Source organism: Athene cunicularia (genome assembly GCF_003259725.1).
Source record: "Athene cunicularia isolate RWA chromosome 20 unlocalized genomic scaffold, athCun1 chr20_part1, whole genome shotgun sequence".
In the NCBI taxonomy this organism is placed as follows: domain Eukaryota; kingdom Metazoa; phylum Chordata; class Aves; order Strigiformes; family Strigidae; genus Athene; species Athene cunicularia.
Window position 1 is genome coordinate 12975746 of NW_020799125.1, and position 24327 is coordinate 13000072.

General features: G+C 45.8%; 1 protein-coding gene across 1 annotated transcript in view; it reads left to right on the top strand.

The window, feature by feature from the left end:
- TOX2 (TOX high mobility group box family member 2) overlaps positions 1–24327 on the top strand; it is a 91505-nt gene that overhangs the window by 17321 nt on the left and 49857 nt on the right. The window contains exon 2 of the mRNA XM_026862163.1: positions 10558–10803. Within this exon, the coding sequence (XP_026717964.1) occupies positions 10558–10803 (246 nt within the window). The remainder of the gene's footprint in view (positions 1–10557; positions 10804–24327) is intronic.

Here is a 24327-nt window from a genome sequence, read left to right on the forward strand (position 1 = left end):
AATACATTTTAAAAACAGGCAAAAGTCATTATAAACACTTTTAAGGATGCTGATTGTGAGACAGATGACAGAGGCTGCATTTTGCCGATGTGGAGCGGAGCTTGCGTATCTCCTAGCTTTCCCTGGAGCACTGCCACGTTTGCTTTGAAAGACTAGGGAAGAATAGCCATAAAAGCACACAGCAAAATGAAACAGTTCTGTCAGTGTGGGTGGGTAACTAAAACATAGGTGAAGCGAGATACTGCTATGGGTGATCCAGGAACAACTATGCATCAAACACGCCTCGCAGTCCTGGCCCTGCTTATGAAGATGCAACAAAGGGTTTTCAGGAGCTTTGGTTATTGCTGACGTTTGCATAAACCAATATTGAATGCTTCTGAAAACGCTGTCAGCAGACTTGGAGCCTTAATATCCCATCTGCTTATTTGGAAGTTGAAGGGCTTTGTTACAGGGACATGGTGTTGCCATACAGAGTTCAGCCTCCAGAGCTGGAGATGGGGTGTCCAGGTGTAGCACCTCCATGTGTGCCATCATGTGAATACCCCAGCATGGATCAGGACAGCGTGGGGCAGAGGAAGGTGCTGTCTGGACATGCTTTGTCTCATGAAAATGGCATTTGAGAGAAGCAACAACAGCAAACCTGTAAGGCAGTAGTTTGGGTCTTGTTTTGTAAGGAACCTGAGGAACTCCCTGCCGCTAGATGTTGAGGTCAAGACCTTAACAGAGATGCAAGGAGAGGGAAGGACAATAAAACCAGATGAGGCGGGTGAAAGGGAGGGATGAATTGTTCTGGTCTCTGAGGAGCTTCCATAATTGTTCATTAGAGATTTTTCTATCTCCCCCAAAATGCTGACTAGTATTGCCCAACTCTTAGGTCAGCACGTTGGCAAGCTGCTGGTCTGATTGCTTAAGTGAGTCGAGTTCTTGGGAGGATGTGGGTTTCCATTCCTCCCTGCAAGTGGTTTTGAGAGCTTTTCTCCCCAGGATGTACTTGGTGGCGTGAGAAGGTGGATCTGGAGGGGCAGTTGTCCCAGCGGTGCTCTCTTTTGGGAGATGCTGTGGCTGTCAGGGTCCTTCCCTGCACTCTCCCACAAGGCAACTGCTGCCTTGCAATGGAAGGAGGAAAGGCTGAGATACCTGAGGTGAATTACATTTTTCTTCCTCTTTATTCCTAGGGGTAACTACTTCCAAAACTCATTTTTGTCTGTGTCACTGGGGAATTAGAGGTCTGTCTCTCTCTCTTTCCTCAGAAGGATAAACACAGCATAACTAATCCTTTATATACCACTGCATGCTGCACTGCTGCTTCCATGTATGTATATCTGCCTTTATGGTGACTGTAACCTTTTCTTGAACCAGAGATTTTCCTGAACAAGAGGCCTTTGGGATCTGTGTGGGCTTTCCTGGATACATTTTTAATAAACACAATAATTTGACTGCAAGCCCATTACCTATCCCCTGTTTGTTCAATGGGGTAGTCATTTCCATGCCTGCAAAAAACACTAACTCATGTGGCAATCAAAGGGAGAATGAATACCAGGACAAAATTAGTATGTGTTGTGATAAACCAGTCCATCTTCAGCATCATGCTTTATACATTGCCAGTAAATAATGGCCTCAAAAAGATATTAAATCTTTAGAAAAAATCAAGCTTAATTGTAACTATATTTTTGTTTTCCATTTTGGTTTATGTACAGTATATGACTTTTGCAGAGACATTTTTATTCCAGGAAAATGACAGGCCAACAAGAAGCCATAATTGCACTGATTTTTAGAAGTGCCTGCATTACTACAGATCTGATGTACTGCAAGACATGAATCAGAAAAATTCTATTAAAAAATCTCTTGAATGGCTGACACAGGAGTATTATCCACGATGATTAATTTGACTTGGTCATTATGAACACAGACAAGTCTGACAAAATTGCATTTCATTCCCCACTGAATTCATAAAATCACTATACACATAATAAGAAGTTATAGTTCTCTGCTATCCACTATTCTTGACAGGATTCCAGTTCTGGATAAGATACTGATTTAAAAAAAAAAAAAAAAAAAGGTGGAGGGAGAAAGGGAGTTGGGAGCCTTTTTAAAAGCTTACAATAGGGCTGATTTCTTTTGCTATAAATTGTTCATAGAACTCCATTATTTTTAGCTTTTTTGGTGAAATGGTGATGCAGGTCAACTGCAGTTTGGACAATATAAAAACTGACTGTAAGCTTTTATTTACATTGAAGGGGATGCAGCAGAATCACACACACATTTAGCATCCTGAATCTCAAGAAGCCCTGTTGGGCTGTACCTGAGGGCACAGGACAGTGGCCATCACCTCTGTTGCCTCCCTTCAGCCACAGCAACAAGCAGGTCCTTACCCAGATTGAATCTCAGGGATTGTCCATCATACAAATGATTATTAATAATTGATGCCCTGTTCTCCATTTCACACCCACATAAACAAGGTACCAAAGGACAGATTGAGGCCAGAGGGTCCCAAGAATGTTGTTTCTGGCTTCAGTAGCGTGTAAAATAACCAAAAAAAAAAACCCAAAACCTTCTCTGGTGAGTAGCAGAATTGGGTGCATGCCTTCCAAAACTTTATCTTTCTGAGTGAACTGAGATTTTCTGTTCCCTCTGAATATTTCTGGCTGGTTCCCTTCATAGTCCTCATCCTGCTGAGCACCATGGCACCACATCGAAGCCATCCCTTTGCTGCTGTAGCACCTGGCCAAGGAGATCAAAGATTACTAGAGCAAGCAAGAATGTTCAGGACCCTGGTATCTCCCTTCCATGCATATGTGGTTTTATGAAACATGTATAAAAGAGACTTTTTTGTGCCATCAAATTTAATTGAAACCATCTGGCAGGCTTAGCTTTTGGAAGCTCTGTGAGTGCATGGGATTTCTGTCTATAGGAGGTGGGACAAAGTCAACTCACACAAGTGTTAAAGGCAAACGTGCAGCTCCATTCAAAGGCGAAGCCATCCTGTTGTGCTGTCGTTGAGGTGGAGGCTGGCTTTCTGCTGCCTGTTGTTGTAGCATGTGGAGTCTGCATCAGAGCAACACCTGCACAGTCGGAGGGAATGGTGACAAACAGGGAAGGAAGAGCTCTACACTTGCTCTTTGGGTGAACCAATATTTGTTTGGGATTTAAAAACCCACTACTACAGGTATGGAAGAGGAGCCCAGAGGTAGATAGAGCCCAGCTTTCCCACAGATTGCCTGCTGCTCTGCTGTGCTCCCAACCTCCCCGGTGTGACTGCCTGTTACTGAGGATTGTGCAGACACTTCCAATGCACATTTGTGTTCATGCAAGAACTCATTTTTCCCTTTTCAACCACATTCCCATAGTCAAAGACCTGAGCATGTGAAAATTAATGTAGAAGGGGCTGGGAACACTTCAAAGACAATTTGTAGATTGTATGTGACTGCATGTTAATAAATACTTCTTTACAGTATTTATCCAACTCTACCCAAGTAATTCATTGGCCCTGCTATTCACACGCTGGATCTCCGTGTGCGAAGATGAGGCAAATCAATTTCCATTCCTAAGACCCAGAGCTGCTGATGCGGAAAATCAGCGCTACTTCACTTCTTGGCACAGGGCTTTGGGAATCACAGGTGCGAGCACAGCCCTCCGGCATCCCCCGCTGGAGAAGTGGTGCCGAAGGGGTCCTCACCCCTGCCCACAGCCCCCCAGCTCACCCTGCAGAGAGCACTGGGCCGTTTCCCTTGCTGGGCCCTGAACATTTCTCTGGAGTTTTCAACATCCAAGTGACTTGCACCTTCTTCTACCACCTGAACTAACATTTCTCCCCTGCAGCTTCAGTGCTTTGTGCCGAGCAGAAAACCTCTGTGCTTCATGTGCCAGAGAAACATATCAACATCCTCTTGCAAATATGATTGTGCCAGTGCTGAGTAATGTGTGTGTGGTGGGAGAGCAGTTTGGAGGCTTATGAGGAAATGTGAGGTAGCTTGCTTTTATTAAGCTTCAATTTTCACTTTTCCATTGAGTTTGGGCTCTTTTCCTCTTCATATGGCCCAAGATCTTCTCCCAGTCTAGGTGCCTGCAGTTTGTGTGAACCCTGGCACATGGTGAATCCTTTTATATGTAAGAGAAATAGTGAAAGTCACTGTATGACAAAGCGATATGCTTATCTGGCTTCTGAACTGATCTGATGCATCATCCAGCTTTGGTACAGTTGAGATACCCCACAAACCACTTGGTTGTTTTTCTGCAACCTGTTCCACAAGCTGCCCTGGTAGAGCTTTCCGTGCTGGTGGGAGAGGAGTCTCTCCCTGGAGACACAGCCCTTGGGCCCCAGATGATGCTGCCATCCCCGTGTCCAGCTGGGCTGGGGTGGGAGGTGGGGGATTGCCATTGCTGCTCGTGGGACAGCGGGGCACCCCATAACCTCCGTGTCCTCCCCTGCTTTTTATGCTCTTTTTGTAGCCCTTGGTCACACCTCTCAGCCTCACTAATAGCAATGTTTTCCTCACCTTGCAGACTTGCCAGGCTGGTTTTGGTCTGCTTAGACCCATCTAATCTCTGAAGTGTCTATAGGGGCACATTCCTATAGCAGTAAGCTCCTGCATTATCTGCAGGAAAAACCTAGTTAGTAAATGGGGGATGGTACAGAGTCCATAGTGTTTTGTGTCATCTGGATGATTAGGACGGGATGGATCATGCCAGCCTACGTATTTCCTTGTACCTTACCAAGAATAAATGTTCTTGCTTAGGCTTGTATTTACTGTTGAATTTTATTTGACAGGGCAAATATTTACCTGCAATAATACTGCAAATCTCTATCCTCCTCACTGTGAATAATATTTCTCTGAATCAATGCTTGGCTGCAACTCTGGATCCTCACGGATAATCACACAGAGCATGACTCAGTGGAGAATTGGGGTCACTGGACATTTGCCATGCTGCCAAGGAGAATGGTTTCCCAGGTCCTCGGTCAAGTCACATCCTCTATGATTAACACCAACGCGCAGTGCAGAGATGGTACTAGCCAGCTGTGGAGTGTTTTGTAGAGGACAGAGTTTTCCTCCCTTTCCAAAAAGGAAAAGGCAGGAGAAAGCTAAAGGCTCAATTTGTAGACATGCTCAACACTGGTAGCTCCCTCCTGAGTCACCTGCACAGCGAATTCATAGTGTATTTTAAAAGATGGCTGTGGTTTTGGCTTTGGCTGAATCACAGCTGGTCCCTGAAGAGCTGTACTGCACTAAGACATCTGGATGTCCCTTAGTCTCAGATCTGCTGGACGTGTGGAGCCACCTGGCCACTGTGCAGGGGTGGGTGGATGGATCCAAAACAGCCTCCTCTTTGCTGTGGTTGTTGGGAATGCTCCCCTGGGCTCAGGCCCGTGGTTAGGCAGGGTGGTTTTGTTGCTGGGTGATTGGTGGGAGCTTGCTAGGGCTTGGCTTTATTTGCAGTTCAAAAGGAGGTACAGCACTGGAGCAAAAGATGAAGCAGCAGGAACACTGAGTGTAGTTTTGAATCCAATGGCAGAGGGTATGTGGGGTCGCTGTGCCCATCAGGCCGTCTCACAGGGACACCCAGGACATGTTGATAACCCACATGCTATTTGTCTGAAGCAGAGATGAGTCGTTTGCCAGTGACAGACCAGTCCCCAAAGCCACCTCCTGACTCAGAGCCTTCTCCTCTCAGCTCTGCATGCTTCAAGGCAGAGAAATGTCTGAGCCCAGTACATGTGAGCTAGAAGAAGTGCAAATCTGGCCCAGCGCTTTGAATAGATCAAAGTGAAAGCTGGGAATGGCCATCTCTGTTCCGAACCCTGCACCAGTCTCAGGGTGCGCTAGTGATCGGGTGCAAACACATCCATGGGTGTTGTAAAAACGCTGACTGATGTGGCCTGGCTTTCTCACAGCAGACAAGAAGGCTTTGTGACTGAAGCCGTCACTACCTGCCCTGCTGCCTGCCTGCTCCCCAGGTGGCTCCCTGAGCCGCCACACGTCCAGCCCCTGTGGCTCCAGCACGGCTTGCCTGACCTTCCCCAGCTCTGATAAGAGCAGAAGAAAAGTGGGATTGTTTCTCTCCTGCCCTGGAGCAGCAACAGAAGCGTGTTCCTTTGTTGCGGGCGTTTTGCTGCATTACAGCAATGGTAGCTACTTGCCATGAAAATGCTCGGTGCTATTTGCAGCTTGCTCTGTCTCTGGATACTGACAGTCCAGAGTGAAGGCTCCTCACTTCTCTCCTTGACCCACAGTAGCTCTGAAGTGCAGCTTAAGGGCATGTAGAGAAGATGTCCACAACTTGATGAGCTTATAGTTGAGGTGCTTATCCAGCCATATAAAAGAAGTTTCAATTTTACTGTTAAAACTCAGGCTTCCCATGCCTGTGAGACAGACAGACCCCTGTAAAGCTCTTGTTCTCCATCCACTCTCTTGATTCAGTTCCATGTCCATGTGGGGCACCCTTTAACTACAACTCCTGCTTCCTCTGCACCCACAAACGTGCACTGCAGAACCTCCTGGGCCCTGGTTGGTACAGCTTTGCTCAGGGTGTGCACAGCACTGTTGCTTGAGCTTGCATGCAAGAGACAGGGACTCATGTTCTCCCTCTTCATCCTCAAATAGTTCTGCTCCCCCTGGTTGGCCAGGGCCATCCTGCCAGGCTCTGCTGTGTCACCCTCTGTTCTCCCTCATTCTGCCCCCTCGTTCCTCCTGCCAGCTCCTGAACCTTTTCCAGCCACACCACTTCCCTGTTCTCCCTCACAGTCTTCTCCTGCTGCACAAGCTGTTGTGTCCTTCCCTACCAGCCTCCTGTGGGTCACCTGCAGATCCTGAGGGTTTTGGGTGCCTCCTATCCATCTCTCTCTCCTTCTCCTGAAAAGCATCAGGGATTATAGGAAGCCTGGGCGATCTTGGCACATCGTCCCCGTGGCAGGGAGCAGTGTTGGCAGGGGCCCACACATTGGGGTGTTTTCAAGACCCCCAGGTGCTTTGGGACCACAGGTTTTGCTGCTGGTGCCACAGCAGCTCTGACAATGGGACTTCGCTGTGCAAGTCACCCTGTGCTCTTGCAAGGGGTTCAGCAATTCTGATTTTCCTCTCAGATGAATGCAAATAGTGTGTTCCCAGCCTGTGAGCTAGGAGGGAGCAGCCAGTAATGTCATTACCTGTTCTGGCTCCTCTTGGTCCTGGACGTGGCCTGGGTGTCTTTCTCCCCATTACAGACCTCTTCATATTTCCCTGTGCCCAAGGTGTAGATCTAGGGACCTGTAGCCCAGCAAGACATGATGAAAGGGTGGTGGGGAAGATGTGTGGCATGAGCACAGCAAGATGAGTGCATCTCTTCATGACTCTTCATTACCTCCCTTCTACCCCTCTGTCCTCTGACCCTGGATCTGCAGGTGGTCAGAGACAGTCCAGGGACCCCTGTTCAAACTTGGATTTCAAGAAGGAAATACTGGTTTTAGAAACGATTTTGTTGCTGTTGGAAGTTGGTTGTACCCACCTGTGGCATTGCTGTGCAGGCATGGGGCACAGCCCCGGTGCTGTGCTCAGGGCAGTTTGGTCCTGCAGCACAACCCCTATAGCTGGGGCACAGAGCTGCATGGGGGTCTGAGGGCAAGGAGGGAGTCAGAGAAGAGGCACTGTCCCTGTCCCCTCCCTGAGAGTGCTTGGCTCGATCCTGTTGCTCCATCCCACTGCAGGCAGAAGCAGAGGTTTGCCACTCCAAGCAACACCCATCAGCCCTGCCGTGTGAGCCAAGAGAGGGTTTGCAGGAAGAGGCTTGTTGTTTCAGCTGATTTCAGTGTTTTAATTTGAAGGGGAATAATGTGTAATCACAACAACTGTCATCTGTTTGACAGTGGAAAATCCTAGATCTTCCGTGCTTTTTTGTGTATGGTAACGGGCAGCCTTTTAGCAGAGTGAGCTTCTCTGCATTTGTGTTTGGAGTCCTGGTGGGATGAATGGGTTCAGACCAGCTCACTAATCTAATTTGTAATGTATCCTTATAACATATAATTGGCTGTTTAATTTAATTCAAATTAACATAAGAATAGAAAATACAATCTGCAGCATAGCCCACATGGTGTAGAAAGGAGTGTTGGATGTTGCTGGCAAAGGGTTTGAGACGATGGCTTTTGTGCTTGCTGTGTGAGACCACCCTTCGTGGGGACAGAGACGTCACCTTGGACATGTCAAGAGGCACCGTGTGTGACAATAAATCACCCCCCTTTCCCACCCTTCCAGGTGTCTATCTGTCTCATCTGCCTTCCTTATCTTTCTAGTGATCTATTTAAAACATATATAGAATAAACGTGCCTTGCTTTGGAAAATTGTTCGTAGAGATAGGGTGTAAAAGCTGGCAGGCGCCGAGTCTGATTATGTTGATTGGATATTGTCTAATCTGATTTTGATTGTGTACAGCTTTGATTGTAATTTTGATATGTCTGCACAATACTGTAGCTATTCGGAAAGCTTTGTGATTTAAACAGGTCTTCTTTTTTTTTTTTTTTTTATTTCCCTGGGCTGAATAGAACAGAGGCAGAAATGTGCAGGGGGGTGAGCAGGGCGACGAGGCTTTGGCTCCTTACAAAACCACCTCAAAGCCCTTCGGTGAGCTGCTCTGCAGCAACACAATGAACTTGTAGTTTTGAAGGGAGCTTTAGGAAACTTTGAGTGGGTTTTACATAATTTAGTTAAATACAGCAAAGGCACTTGCTTATATACCTGATACCAAAATAAACCAGTTGGAGGAACAAGTCTGCTGTGCAATGATTTATTTAAATCCTTTTTTGTAAAGCATGGAGCGAAATCCTCTTAAATAACTGGGAAAGAATTGGTGTACCTCGAAAAGCATAGCCCAAATAGAAACCTAACTACTAGATGTATTAAATGGGATCTATCTGTCTGCGTTGTGTACATCCTCTCAGCCCCCTGCCTTCCCTGCATAATACCACTGCTAGACAGAAGCTGGCTGGAAAAATACTGGGCTTGAATTTCCCCCGAACAATAACTGTTGGTACAGAGCTATCTCAGCCCAGGCTCCGTCTTGTATTTCTTGCATACTCATATTTCCCCCCAGCCAGTGGGAATCTTGGGCGAATCTGAAGGGTCGGATGGGATGTGCAGTACTTGCCCTTTTCTCAGTTTCTTTTTGCAATGGGACGAGGGGAGGTGAGAGGTGGAGTTTCAGCTTAGCAGAGGATGAGCCACTTCCAGCCCCAGTTTTGGGGTGAGGCAGGGGTGACCCCCTGCTCTGACACCCCACAGGGTCTCTCCCAGGCAGTGCTGGAGCGCTCCCACTGGGAGCCCTTCCATAGATACCTCCTTGCTCCCCACTGCCCCTCCCACTGACTTCCATATGCCTATTAAATACGGCTTTTATTTTATTTTATTAAGGGTTTTCTCCCTGCAGTCTGGGGTAATGAAGAGTATGAATCCGAGTGTGAGCTCTGGGGCAATGGATTAATAAAGCCTACAGTGCTTAACTGGTTTTGCACACATCTGGGGTTTTGCTCTTAAATCAAGTATTAAGTCAAAATCCAACCATGAAACTAGGTGATCTGGGAAATTTAGCTTAAAATCCGTGTGTATAATACTATGTCTAATCAGAATTTCATATGCTATAATAATATGTGAAACAGTAGACATTTAGAATAAGCCTCCTCTGCCAGAGACTCATTATAATACTCATTGATAATTAATAATTTGGGGTAGATTCACGTTTACATTATGAAGCAGGTATGGTTTTGTCTGAAGTGGAGATGATTGCACCAATGCAATCACATATTCTTTCTCCATATAAATTGAAATGCTTAGAAGTAAACAAGGCACTGGAAAACACGGGGAGCACAGGGAGTGCCAACATCTCTCTGTGTTCATGGTCACCTCGAGGGAGCACTGGTAGGGAGGTGAGGGAACACTTGTCCAAATTAAATGTGGATGAGGATATAAGGAAGGACAAATCTCCATGTGTGGTGGAGTCATGCAGGCTTTCTTTAAAGGATTTTTTAAAAAGTGATGGCTGTGTTTCCACATCTCCCTCCTGGTTGTAGCTTCTGTGTTGGAGTTTGTGAGGAATCAATGGGAATTTTGTTCCCAAGTACTATTTATTTCTGTGGAGGTCATTCTCATAAAAACTCTTCAAAATACAAACTAGATACTGGAAAGAGCTGAGCTGGGTGCCTGGAGAGGGACTTTGACTTTAAAAAGCGGCAGCTGGTTGGGAAACAGCCGTGCTCTTTCATGGCTACGGGCTCTGCGAGCATCGCTTACCTGGCTGCAGTCTGGGCGTGGAGGTTTCTGCTGAGGCTCTGGCGAGCTCCAATGTGCTGGAGGGATGCAGCGGGAGAGGGGAGCAGTTGGGGTGCCTCAGGCGGGTCTGAGCTGTGTGAGGATCTGTGGTGTCCCTGACACACTCGCTACTGGCTCCTAGCTCGTTACAGCCTGCTGGTGTCCAGGACTAGAAATGCCTTTGGTTAAAACTGGAATGTGCTTTTGTATTTCTTAAACAAATAATTGCTTTTCTTTGCTGAAGCAACAAGGCAGTGACCCATTGCAAAATATCTTTTTCATGTTTTAGACGTATAACAGTCAGAATGAGAATAATGAAGACTATGAGATCCCTCCCATAACACCTCCCAATCTCCCCGACCCTTCCCTCCTGCACTTGGTGGACCACGAAACTGGGTATCACTCCCTGTGCCACAGCCTCCCTCCGAACAGCCTGATACCAGCGTACCCCTACCAGAACATGGACCTGCCGGCCATCATGGTCTCCAACATGTTGAGTCAGGACGGGCATCTTCTCTCCAGCCAGCTACCCACGGTCAGTGACTTTCCCCTCTTGTTGTCTTTTGTTAAAGCTGGTCTGTATTTCGAGTTACGATGAGATGTTTGTATTGGGGGCTGGGAAGAGCTGGTGACCCAGCCCAGCCTCGCTGCGCTGCTGCTCAAGGTCGAGGTGTGGTGACACTGCAGTCACCTGTGCGGCCATGCTCATGGTGACAATTTGATGCTTCCAGTTTGGTCTCTTCCTGAGCCTTATTAACCACTCAAGAGCAGGGGGGAAGGTTATTTTCCTCCATGTATGTAACATCCTCACTGAACCAAGCAAAGTGCATGTGCTCCATCCCCCATGTGACCAGCCAAAGCCCCTAGTTCAGAGCCTCTACGTCCTTTCTCCGGCTGGGAAAAGCCCCCAGCCCATTAGCCCTGTGTTCTGCTGCCAGAGAGGCCCCAGCAGCATCAGCAGGAGGAGCACGGATGCTCCATGAAGGGAAAGCTGTCCTCTTGATTTCAAGGGGAACATGATCCCTCCTTGAATTTGCAAACTCAAATTGCCTCTTGGCTCACGCGGTGGCAAGGGGATACCTTGCAAAGTTTCAAATGACTCTTCTGTAGGAATAAACAAGGCAGGGATAATGAAGTAAAGTGCAGCTCTGGGAAGAAACTTCAGGGCTAATTAGACCTTGTGATGCTTCTGTATCAGCAGCACCAAGGAAAGGTTGTGACTTGATTTTGACAGTGATATTGAATTAATATTGTTGCTGTTTAATAATATTTTCCTCTTTAGCAGATTTAGCCCTGTGGTTAGTTTTCTACGTTGTTTCTCAAGATCATTGATTTTCATGGGTGCCGTTGAATGACATAAATACCAGAGTTAATTTTACTCAAATAGCATGCCTGTGAGTCTGCTGCTGCTGGAGAACGCTTGGTGTTGATTGCTTGAGTAGATAACGGTCTGAAAGGTAGTGATATTTAAATATTTAAATGGGATATTATCTCTTAGTCTAGGAAAATCCCAAGGCTTTCTGAAGTCTTGATGTGTCTCCAAGTTTCATTGTTAGCGTGTTTGAGAAAAATATCATGTTCTGCCCATCAATATTGAACACAGGCAGATTTCTATGGAATTAAATATTACTTAGGCCTCTGTGTTAGCTTTTGGGTTCTTAGGTGATTAAAACATTCATTTCTGAGACAAAAAGAGTCAATTTCAGATGAAATATTCTTCCCTGGTTTAATTTAAAGCACAGCCCCTTTGCCTGACCCCTATTTTCATAACACGATAATTTTATCCTGTGTTGATTGTCTCGTTTTTGAGAGGTAGTATTGCACTTATAAATCACTTTCTAAAATACCTAAAGAAACAAGAATAGTGGGATTTATTAAGCAGCTTCTGAACGTCTGAAATAATTTATTTTGGAGTAGTCCTTGGGAAATGTTCTCTTTCTTACTTTATGGTACTGTTTTACAAATGCAGCATCGTGACAATAAATCAGGACTGAGCCACAGAAGATAAGAAGGGGGCTTAGTGGGCTGTAAACGTAGAATAGAGAGATTAAGATTTGTTTGCCCCTTACCACGAAAATAAAAAATCCAGTGAACCCTGAATTTTCCAGCCGATAGTGAATTGAAACTGTTTAGTTTTTAGCAGAAACCCTTGGCGCTGTAATACATCTTCAGAGGTCCCAGCAGCAAAGGGAGTAGATCAAGGAGTGAACTGTGTTGCAGTTTTAGGTCAAAATTAAATCCTGCCTCACCCTCCGATCAAAGCCTTTTTTTCATGCTGTCAGACTTCTCCCACCAAAAGGTAGCACCCTTTTTTTTTTTTTTTTTTGGTTGCCTGAATCGAGTTTCCCCTTACTCCAGCAGCAGCCCCCAACGGAAGCATTCCTCCCATAGCACACATGTAACTCCTGCTAGCGATAATGGGAGCAGCACATGCACAGGAGAACACAGTAAAATCCCGGAGACAGAGCGGATTTTTAAACTCGTATGGTTAATAGCTCCTGTCCGCGTGCCCATCAAGCCGTCGCCCAGGCGCTGGTGGCCCCATGCAGCCAGCCGTGCCTCGGGCATCGCTGCAGGATGGTGCAGGGCACCTGACGTGCTACAGCCCTGCCCCAAGGTCAGCCACCGGCGGGTGGGTGTTTGCAGCAGGAAGACTCCAGGTCAAGAAAGGGGCTTGTTTGCCAACACTTCCAAAAAGAGAGGGTTTATTGCTGCACGGGTAGTGATGGGGAGCCAGTCTGGGAGCAAGCCTCGCCGGAGCGCTGTGGAGGAGGCGTGTGGAGGTTTTGTCTTTGTTCATGGACCAACGTTGCTCATGCAAATGCCGGAGCTGGAGCCTCTCTCCTTGCTGCTGCTCTTTGCTGTAGTTCATACTGGGTTTTGCATACACAGCTATTTCCTGCCTTGGCTGCCATGTCTTTTGGTTTGAATACAGTGACAAATGACAAGCAATTCAAGGTAAAATGTTTCAACATTGCTCAGACTTTTCCTCTAAAAAAGTAGCTTGAGCCTTGGAATCTTTTTAAGGCATCCTCATGAAAAAATCTCAAGCTGTGAGCAGTGGGAATTGGTATTTTCCTGTACAGCTCAGAAGAAAGAAAATACAGGTGCATGTTGCTGTCCCCTTTGGTGTGTCTCTTGTCCTGGCGTGTCCCAACATTATCCTTGGATTGAATTAACCCTCCTGGTGTCTCTGCAAGGGAGGAGGCTGCTGCTTCTGTGGTGCAGGTGAATACCAAGTCAGAGTGAGTTTAAATCAGCGCAAAAGTTCCCATAGCAGGATGAGAGCAGGGGAGTGAAGGTGGATTTGCTGCATGCCAGACCTGCTTCTGGCTCCAGCCCACACATGGGGTGTCAGGAGCTGGAGTCCCTCATCTGAGCAAAGCAGCTGTACCCTGGTGGGGGAAAACCAAAGCCACCATCACCTGTGCGTATCCTTATCCCCTCAGCATCATCACCCAGAGCACTCTCCACACCACCAGCCACCGTACACTTCACTCTGCCCCATGGACTAGCTGTACATTTACACAACATGGTTCTTCATTGCTGTTTCTGTCACTTTATTTCTTTTTTTTTTTCTCCATCAGTTTTTGGAAGTTAAGGGAGTTTTCAAACACTAAAGGTGGGGTGCAGGGAGCTGGAGAGGAGAAAAGCAGGGATGGAGGCACAAGAGTAGGCAAAGAGATGCAGAAGATACGACGTTAGGAGTGCCCATGGAGGGGGTGCAAGGAGGCTGGGGAGGAGTCAGCCTGACTCATTTGGGGAAGGCATGTTATTTTTTGTGTTGGTGAAAAGAAACCAAAAGAAAATTCTTAATGCAGCATACTTTTTTTTTTCTACTGTCTTCTCTTTTGCTATGGGAAAAGAAGAGGGAAAGAGGAAGAATAGCAGGAGGAAGAGAAAATAGGACAGATCTGACTGTCATTGAGAAGTGGAAATATTTAGGAAAAAATAATCAAAGATTTTTAAAAAATGTTTTCCTTGGAAAGAGAATGACTTTATCCACTGTGAACACCCCAGCAGTGTTACCATATAGACAAGCCACTGCTGAGCCCGCTGGGGATCTGCAGGGAGACTCGCAGGCTGGGGCCACACTGGGACTGGGACCTGGGGACCATGGGGGAAAGATGAGAGGGGGGAAGAGAAACACCATGAGACGTCGGGAATTGCTGGCGAGGTGGGATGCCCGCTGGGTTAAGGAGCTGCTGTGAATAAATGAGGTTTCAGAAGGGATTTGGCAGAACATATTTGACAGAAACAAAGGGCGATCAAGGTCAGAGCCCAGGAATCTCCAATGCAGTGCAAATATATTTCCATAAATATTAGATCGCAGCTGAGCAGGCTGGGGGTATCTCTGCTCATCGGTGGGGGGAGCCCCCCACCACTGCCTGGAAACCCTGAAACTTTGTGGTCCTCCAAGCCCTATCAAAGAATGTTGCCATGCTGGGGCATGCTGAAAAATCAGCCTGCTTTCCCCTGGCACATCTTGTGGGGCTGCAGCTGTCCTGCTCCTTTCCTGCTCTGCTGTGGTCAGGTGAAAATAGGCCAGAGCAATGTACTTTTGCTTGGGGGAGGCATCATTTTGGACGTGTGGCAGCCCTTATGAGCAAACATTGGCTTTGTAGCAGGCATACAGAGTTTGATTGGAGAGACTAGCAACTATCCCTGTGTCTGCATCTTCCTGGTGCTTCTCACAATGAGACATCTTTGTGACTATTTTAAAGGCACTAACATTTCTTTGAGCCCAGTGGGATAACTTTTTTCTGCTCACAGCAAGCCAGTGCAAATGAAAAAAGTCTGCAGCCACAGCCTGGAAGTTTTTAATTTAATTTTGTTGAGTGGAAGCAGATTATTTGAAAAATATTAAAAATTTTCAGTGGTGAAAAACATATTCATGGTGTAAAAATGTCAATTTTCCAGTTGCCTCTGGAATTTGTTTATGTAGAGGGGAGAGAGTAATGGGTAAATGGAAGTAAATTTTAGGATCAAGGATGAGTGAAGCCCAAAAATTCTTGGAGTTAAGTCAGTTGACTTTGCAACCTGAATAGCTGTTCCCAACACTATGGCACTTTGCTGTGGAACAGAGAGGAAAACATTAAAACAGCTCAGCAGTAACCACCCTGCCTGTCTCCCTTGTGAGAAAGGGAAGGGGAAAGTAGCCCCTTCCCAGAGCTGGGGTGCACATGCCTGGGCGGTGGGGATGGCAGAGAGCTCTGAGGAGAAGCATCCTCTCTGGTGCCCACCAGAAGACCTTGCGCAAGGACGTCCTGCAGGCAGGTTACAAGACCAGCCCTCTGGCCAGCTCTCTTGGCTCCCCAGGTCTCTCCCCGGCACCCATCCTTCCTGAGACCGCTGCTCCCCGTCGAACACGGCAGCGTTTCTTATTTACAACCTGAGCCAGAGTCGGTGGGAAGCGCAGCACTTTTCTCTGGGAAGGCAGTCAGGGTGCTCGGTGGTAGGCAACAGATTTGGATAGAGCTGGCAAGCACTGAAAGTTTTCCAATAGAGGATACAAAAAAGAAATCAATGATGTTGACACAAAAGTCAAGTAAGATGAGTGTCTTTTATCTAAGTCACTGGAAACACCTGATCCCAGTAGGTAGTGCAACTTATATGTAGTTGGTAAATACTTCCAATACATAAATATTTCTATGGTTTTGAATCACTGCCTGTTAAAATAAGTTATTTTAAATAGCCTATATCCAAATGTAAGGTACATGCAGCAGTGCCCTTTAGAGCAAGTTCATGCTCATCGAAAAGCCTTAATAAATAAGCAAAACAGCCAAGAGCAGCAGTGGGGCAGTGCTCAGGCAGCGCTGTCAAACCACAGGCTGGCAGTGTGTCGCCAGGAGCAAAAACTTCGCAGAGTCCCCCATGTTTCAATCCTGGATAAGTTTGCACTGCCAATTTTGTGTTGTGTGCTTTAGTTTTGACTAATTTGGCTTTCTGCTTATTAATGGTTTGGTACTTAAAAACTAAACTCCCAAACATGAGCCCTTGGTGGAAAATAGTAATAATACAACCATACATGAAGGGTTCTTTGTATTAAACAGAGCCCTGTTTGCAATTCCCTGGTAGTGTTTTTCTCAGAGGCAATAAATGAAAGAAATATGTCTTTTTAAATTTTATAAAACTCAGAAAAATGGTTTTAAACAGCTTTTCTTCACCTCCTATAATTATTTATTTTCAAACAGTCCTTCAGGGTAATGTTCCGTTTTCTTATTTCACACTCCTTTTTCTCATAAATGAACCATCACTTCAATAAATCATTATGAAAACAGAGACTAACACAAACCCTGAAAGGTTGAAAGATTTATGTAACACATTTATGTTTTCCATTTTCTCATTCTGGTACTCCACTGCTAAAGCTAAGCTAATAAAAGCTGCTATTAATATTTCTTGTTGCCTAGCAACCGCAGAGAGGGAGTAATAGCTTTAGCTAGAAAAATAGATGACCGATAAGGAAAAATTCAATTCTTTTATTATCTCAAGGGAAAATGGGCTTTTACTGGAACATTATGATGTACGAGTGTGAAGTTGAATACAAAGGATATTTTTTCAGTTGTTTTTCTATTTTTAATGAACATTATTTTACCTTCACAAACTCGTTTAAGGCATTTGCCCCACCTACTTGTGAGCTTAATTTAGCAACACCCACACATGCTTCTGGCATTAAGTATCTGTTGGCATTTTGATTTGAAAGCCCCCTTCCCTCCGCGCCTCCCCCCGAGCTTTATCGCTTGGTCATAAAATTTCACTCCAGGTCGGAACCTGGGAGACAAGATTCCCAATCAAAGGGTAAATTGTTCTTGCATGTATTTAAAAACATGCTTTCTCAGAGGAAGGGGCGCCTATGGATAGTTACTTTCTGAAGTTTTAGCCTTAGTCGTGGCTGAGCTCTCTGTGCTCAGGGAGAGCAGGAATGCTGATGCTCCTGCCTGCGCTCCCGGAGCAACTGCTGACACTGGAGATGGAGGTGCAGAGCTGGTGCCTGCAGGCAGAAGTGTGGGTCCCTGTGGGAATATAGCTCCCCTTCTGTGGAAGAGGTCCTCCCTGAGCTTCCCAGTCATCCTGAACACCAGTACAAGCTCCCTGCAGAGCAGCAGCCCCTCTTTTCACGTAGCTGATGCAGATGATGGGATAGCATGGGAGAGAATCAGAGTGATGGGAGTCACCCTCAGGTCCCAACTTTGTGAGTGCTTAGACAGTGGGAGAGCTTATGAGGACTGGACTGTGCATGGCAAAGAGGGAACCCGAGGGATCACACTCCTACCAATATGCTTGTGCGGCTGTTCCTTGGGTTCACCCACGGGTGTCCTGTTTCTGAGATACAGAAAACAAGTTGTCACGATACGCTTTTCACACAAGTGAACTTTGTTGTTCCCAGCAGATGTGGGTTTTGCTCAATAATGCAAGATTTACTCCCCAAACAAAGGAAAGGAAGAAGGCAAGGTGTCATCTTGGCCTGCCAGGTCTGGAAGGGGGTGACCTTCATCTGCCAGGGTGGGGATCTCGCATGGGAACCTGCCTTTTGTCCTGAAAACGGAGCTGCCTCCATGCAGAACTGCTCCGCAACAGCTTGGCTGGGCACAAGGGGAAGCTGCCAGGAGTCTGGTGACCCCCAGCAAGGTGACACCCCAGCCTTCACCCAGAGTAGCTTCTCCAGAGGCAGATACAGTCTCAGTTCCCCTTGCATGTTGGTTCATCCCCTGTGGCTCTGGTCAGCCCCCAACAGAGCAACAGCACAACAAATTAATTTCCTTTTGCAAAAGCCAAGTTGCTTTAAAATCCTATTTTTGTCTCATGCTGTGAAGTCCCCCTACTTCAGCATGCCTCCCACCTGTGTCTGGCCACGCTGTGCATGGAGGAGGGCCAGGGAGGAGGAGAGGAGATGGAGAGCTGGTGTTGCCACTGCGAGAGCGTGTTGCGCTCGTAGGGAAATGGCCAACAGGTTTTTGAGAAGGGGTTTTCCAAAAGGCAGGTAGGTACCCAACCTGGGGAGAAGGATACTGCTTTTGTTCATGTCTTTGTGTATCTCATCCTTGGTGCTTTGTAAAGTGGGTTTTTCCTGTGCAGTCTCTTCCTAACAGCCTAGATCCTCCAAGGAAAGAGGCTTGATTGCAGCCTCCAAATTTTATGGATGGCTGAAGGGTCTGGCTGATGGTCAACGCCTCTCAGGCCCAGTTTCCCTTTGGCATATCTGTATGGATGTGGGCTCTGAAGTCTGTGAAACACAGCAAGTGCTTGGTATTTCCCAGGAGTGGGTGCCAGATTCTTGCCTGGGAGGATCCTGCCTGGATGTGACAAATTCCACTGGCATCTCTCAAAGGATGAGCCCGGTGGGATTCCTGTGTCCTCTAGGAGGTCTCACCCGTGGGTGATGGGTGATTTTCCATTATATCCTCCTATAAATTACTTTTGTTCTATATTATTGCATCACTACTACTACTACTACTACTACTACTACTACTACTACTACTATTATTATTATTATTATTATTATTACTATTATTATTATTATTATTATTATGACAGTTACATGCTGTTACAATTGTAATGTCATGTATATTATGCATACCTGGGGCAGAGCCATAGGTGCTTGACACACTGCAAAACCTGCAGGGTGGAGATACCCCTACTTTGGAGAACTTACTGCCTACAAAGAGAAGACAGAATAATATACAGGTGTAAAAGTAATAGCCAGAGGTGCACGGGAGATCTGCTGCCTGTAAAACACAGCACTCTCATTTTCATGCGTCCTGATCTAGATTTCTTCTTACCCATCCATCCTTCGTCATGCTGCAGCCACTGCTGCATGCTTGTGTCCACCCTTTTCTTTCTGTCCCATAACAAGGGGATGTAGGAAAGCATTAAAATGTTTAAAATGTGCTCTTACCTGTGGCACCACATCGTACTGCACTGGAAGGGTCTTTCACACTGGGAGCCAACATGTGTCTGTGTAAGTGTGGCTATAGACGTGTGTCTTGTCTGTGTCTTTTTTGTTTTTGTGGTGCAAACTGGGTCCTTATTTCCCCCTACTTACCACCTGGCCAGAAGGACAGTAGGTCCTGTCCCAAGGTGGTTAAACTACTGCTTTCAGTGAAGCACCATCTCTGCACCACATGGTGATCCAGTTGTGTTACATCTTTTAAATGTTGTTCCATATAAATTTGTTCTCCTAATCTTTCCTTTCCTTTCCTTGAGTTGGTCACTATGTTTCTGATAAGCCAGTGGCTCCGGGGAAGTCCCAATAGTTGAAGAGTTGTGTTATCAGCCATAAAATAACCATGCCATAGCCACAGGGCGGTGCACGTTATCCCCAGAACATATGTCAAGTGAGACGGGCCCTCTTGTTTGCACTGTGTGGTGCATTGCCTGCCGTTAAGCCTTTGTGAAATGGCTTGCTTTGCTTTTATAGCGATTTAAAATATTACCAATTGCATTTAAGCTTCCGTTTAAGCAAACTTCTTTGAAACGATAATCAGCGCTACAAATACGCAGTTTGTGTGACACCAATGAGGAGGCTCATTGTGAACAGCATGTATGTATTAGTAGTGTAATTAAAATATCAATTACGCCGTGTTGACAGTTTACCAAATAACTGGCTTTTGTGCACAGTAAACTTAATCACTCCAAAGTCTACTCACAAGACCTGATGCCATCTTGATGCTAAACTAGTACAACATAAAACCAGCATTTGCTAAAGCACAACTTCGATATTACTTTGCGTAATGGTGCTGCACTCCATAGCTGGTATCATGTTCTGAAAATTATCTTTTAATGTACAATTTGTATTGCTGAGAAATGTCACTTACTTTGCAGAATGTCTCGCCGGCATAAAACGTAAGATTTATTCCTGTCATTTTTTGTCTCCTATGCCATGTTCATAATAAGAAGTCTACTTTATGTGTGTAATGCTTATGTCAGTTTTGAAATTTGGGGTTTCATAAAAGACAGTAGTATAAATAAAACATGATATAAATTAAAAATATAGTGGAAAATAAAATCTGTGAATTACAGTAGCAGATACGATGAATATGGCGTGAAGGAGGTTTTCAGAACAGGATCAAATAACTGGAGTAAATATGTTCAAGGTATGGGATAGATCTTTTTTAAGAACTGATTCTGATCTTAAAATGTGTTTGTCTCTAGTATAGAGACATGCAGATGGATGCCTGATACTTAGTCTAGTTTTAACCCTTTAGATCTAGGTTGTGTACTTCTGTGGGATGACAATTTTTTCCCCTTAGCAAACAATCCCACTTCAGTAGTTTTTCTGCATGAGGTTAAAAATGCTTTTTGCCCACATCAAAAAAATCCTGCAAATGAGAACATGCTTTGAAAAATGAACTAGAGATTTGGAAGAGAGTTTCTTTGGAGTTTGGGATGTGGCTTTGGAGAAATCATGCCTCAACATGGCCAATTCCCCTTCTCCTCATGGAATATTTTTCACCTTGGACCAAGGAGCTAGGGGATGTTGCCTGTATGGGCTTTCCCCAGCTGCTTGGGCTCTGGTGTACTTGTGAGAACATCTCTGCCACCTTCTTCCTTCCGATCACAGTTTGTAAAAATGTAGGAAACAATGTCCAGGGTTAGCATTAAAAAAGATAAAAAGATCAGTCAGGCTGATATCGGTCAGAAAGGGTTGAAATTAGCCTTGCCCATGCAGACTTATTTGGGAAATTGCAAAATGTCTTACCTTTAATTGCAGCATGAGATAAACCATGTCAGACCGTCTTTGCTTAAAGGTTGATCATCTTTGGTGCAATAGTTACAGGACCTCGGAGACCCCAACCCCTTTGGGAACAGTAAGTCAAGTTAACACTGATGTTTCCAGGGACTCTCTGCTAACCAAAACCTATGCTTCTCCGTCAGCCTGGGCTACATGTGTGTATCAGCACTACAAAAACTTCATGTGAGAGCTGCAGTATCTTCTTCTTCCTTTGCCTCTTATTGAACACGCTCAACTCTCTTGCGGCTGATCAACCAGAATCTGCTTGTACCCTTCCCAAAATGCTGTCTTTGTGCCTTGTTTTATGCATGTGAGTCAATGGTTCGGGTTATCTGAGGACTTAGTTTTGTTTGGGTCACACACGGGAAAACAGAGTAATTTCCAGGCAGCAATAATCCCCAAGGCACGTGCCTCTGCGCCTTCTCCTGCATCGCATTCCTGCTCGCTGCCTGTCAGTTCTGTCAGTGTTGCGGTGCAAAACAAAGCTGAGCTTTCATTGCCACCTGTCTGGACTGACAGTTACTGTCTAATGCAGGGAAGGTGGTTTTGCCAAAGAGATGGAGCTCCCTCCATCTCACTGGGTACTTGCACCATGTATTTACCTCGGTTTTTGTCCTTTCTGTCCCGTCTGACACTCCCCTCTTTGCAATGCGTGCTCATTTTTGTGGGAATAATGAGGAGATGTGGTGGCTGTGGGTCTGTGCCATGCAGAAGAGCCTCCAAAAGACAAGTGAAGGTTTTTGATTTGCGTCATAACCTCTGCCACACCATCAAGTCGTCACGTTCCCATATGTCTTTATACCCCACATCATAATGCAACATAAAGTCTTCTCTGAAGCGCATCAGGCAGCTGTAAATGGAATATTTTTGCCACTTTTAACCAGCAGCACCTCTGATACAGGAAAAAACTGTGTGCTGTCAATTATCCCACCAAACTAGCATGTCTGGCAACTCTTTGCCATCCATCTTGTACATTTTGATCAATGTTGCAGCCCATTTTAATTGCCCTTATCCCTTAGATTAATCATATTTATCTCTTAGCTGTCATTTGCCTCCTCTTTGCATGTTACCAGGTTGCATTAACCTGCTCCAGCAATTACTCATTGCCCTGGATTTTCCTTGCTGACAAGGAGGGTCTGAGCAACTTTGAGGCTTGTTTCCAATTGTTTCCAACACATGCTGCGTTACATGGCTTGCTTTCGGCTGCTTTTCCAGAAGTTTCATACCCAAATGGCCCTGTGGTGGCTGGTTTTGGAGGCAGAGTCGGTGCTGTCCCCGCCAGCACACGCCCGGGGCAGGAGATCACAACAGGATGGAAATTTCCATGGCTTTTGTTTCAGCCGTAGAAGTTATGATGACTATTCACTGCTGTAGGTGTGCTTGCGTTGAGTAAGTCTTTTTTTATTATTTAAATGGGAGCTGTTTTTAGAGGCAAATAACAGAAAGTGCTTACAATAAAAATAATAGGCTGTAACAGGCTTTGTTATGCAATGAGATCAAAGAGCTACATCAGCCACTCGGCTGGCTCGGAGTGACAGGAGAAATGGTTTCTAATTGGTAGGTAAGATTTCCTCAGCTGGTAAATATAAATGGTAATCCTAGCCTTTTCAGAGGAGTTTTCTCCTGCTTGTGGACTCAGTGGGATTTGCTGTTAGTGTGAATGATGGTGGAAAGCAAGGGAGAACACAAACATGAATCTTCAGTCAGATTTCCGTTTCTTCAACAAACACCCCAAGTCTCTACCACCTGCATTTCACTGGTGGGGTGGGTGCGAATCTGGGTAGGTCCAGCTGCCAAATTCAGGCCCCCAGAAGACCGAAAGTGTTGAACCTGTGAAGCACACCCTGAAAAACACAGCTCCTGGCAGTCTCCCTTCTTCCTTAGTGGTACAGGCTGAAACACTTTACATCCCCATAGCCCAGAAAAATCAAAGTTACCATTTAAATGAAGAATGCTACTTGAGTCCTGCCTCTGAAGAGGTGTGGGATGCAATGTCAAGAGAAATTATAATGATTGCTACAGATGCAGCTTGTCACAGAAAAAGAAAAATGTTTCTGCATCTGATGCATGGCAGCGAGCCAGTTGGTAATGTTATATGTCCGAGTGTTTCACTTCAGCTCTGCTGGCTGGAAAGCATTCCTTAATGCTCTGTGTGGCTGTTATATTTGTCTCCCAGCTCTACAGAATCCCATTAGGAACCTTCCGTTTACACCATGGAAATTGTTTGGTCTCTCCAAACAGCCACGCAAGGGAGGTTGAAGTGTATTGCTGCAATTTTTCAACATCCGTAGAAATTGCCAGCATTATACTTCTCACTTACCTCTCTTGCAGTGGGCATTTCTCATTATGGATCGAGATGTCCTGTAACCTGCAGTAGGCAGCTGTTAGACACCATGGTGCTGTTAGAGGGAGCAGGATCTGCTCCCTTCCCCTCCAGTCACCAGCAGCGTGGCACCTGGGAGAGAGGCACTGGTGTTCCTTCATCTGAAGCCTGCTGCTTTGTGTTGGAGTTTGCTTTGGAGTTGGGAGTCCAGAGGCAGACACGTAGTGGCCAACATGGGCAGCCCCATGATGGGCATCGTGGCCTTGATGCTCGGGGCTGCATTGGACATGGTTCCCCCCACCGAGCAATGCCCCTCCTGGCTGGTTTCTGCAGAAATTGGTAGCAGAGCAAGCAGAGATCATGGGGTGACTGGCAAGCTGTGAAGAACATGCCTTTTCCTTGCTGTGACAGAGGCAGAGGTGAATGAATTTGGGGGGATTTGTCGTATTGCAGCAAGAAAAGGGAACAGCAAAGAGCGAGGTCAATCGGGGCATGGCTGTCCTGACCCAGGACACTTTCTGTAGAGGAGAAGCACTTTTTGCCAGTCTCTCCCATTCTGTATTATATGTTGTTTGGCTAACATTAGAAAAAAGCAGTGATTAAAGACCCATGCACATCATGATTTGTGGGGGTGACTCAAGGTTTTCTTGTTGCCCTGGATGGTATGTTGTTTATGCTTTTTTATTAATGATGCTAGATGTAGGCAGTCAGGAATAAAATTTGAGGGTGACACAAAGAAATTGGACATATTTGGGACAGGAGAGAGGGAATTCAGAGAGATTTAAACATAGGAGGGAAATGGACTGCAAGATTGCTAAGGCAGTTTGTTCAGTGTTGATAAATGTCGAATTAATGCATGTTGAGGAGAAAAATATTCACTACTCATAAAGCTTGCAGTGCTCTGAGTTAAATGCCAGAAAGCACATGGGCTGCTCCCCCAGAAAACACTGCACAGGGATAAGGTGTTAGAGGACATGAGAAATTCATTTGGGGGGGTGGGGGGG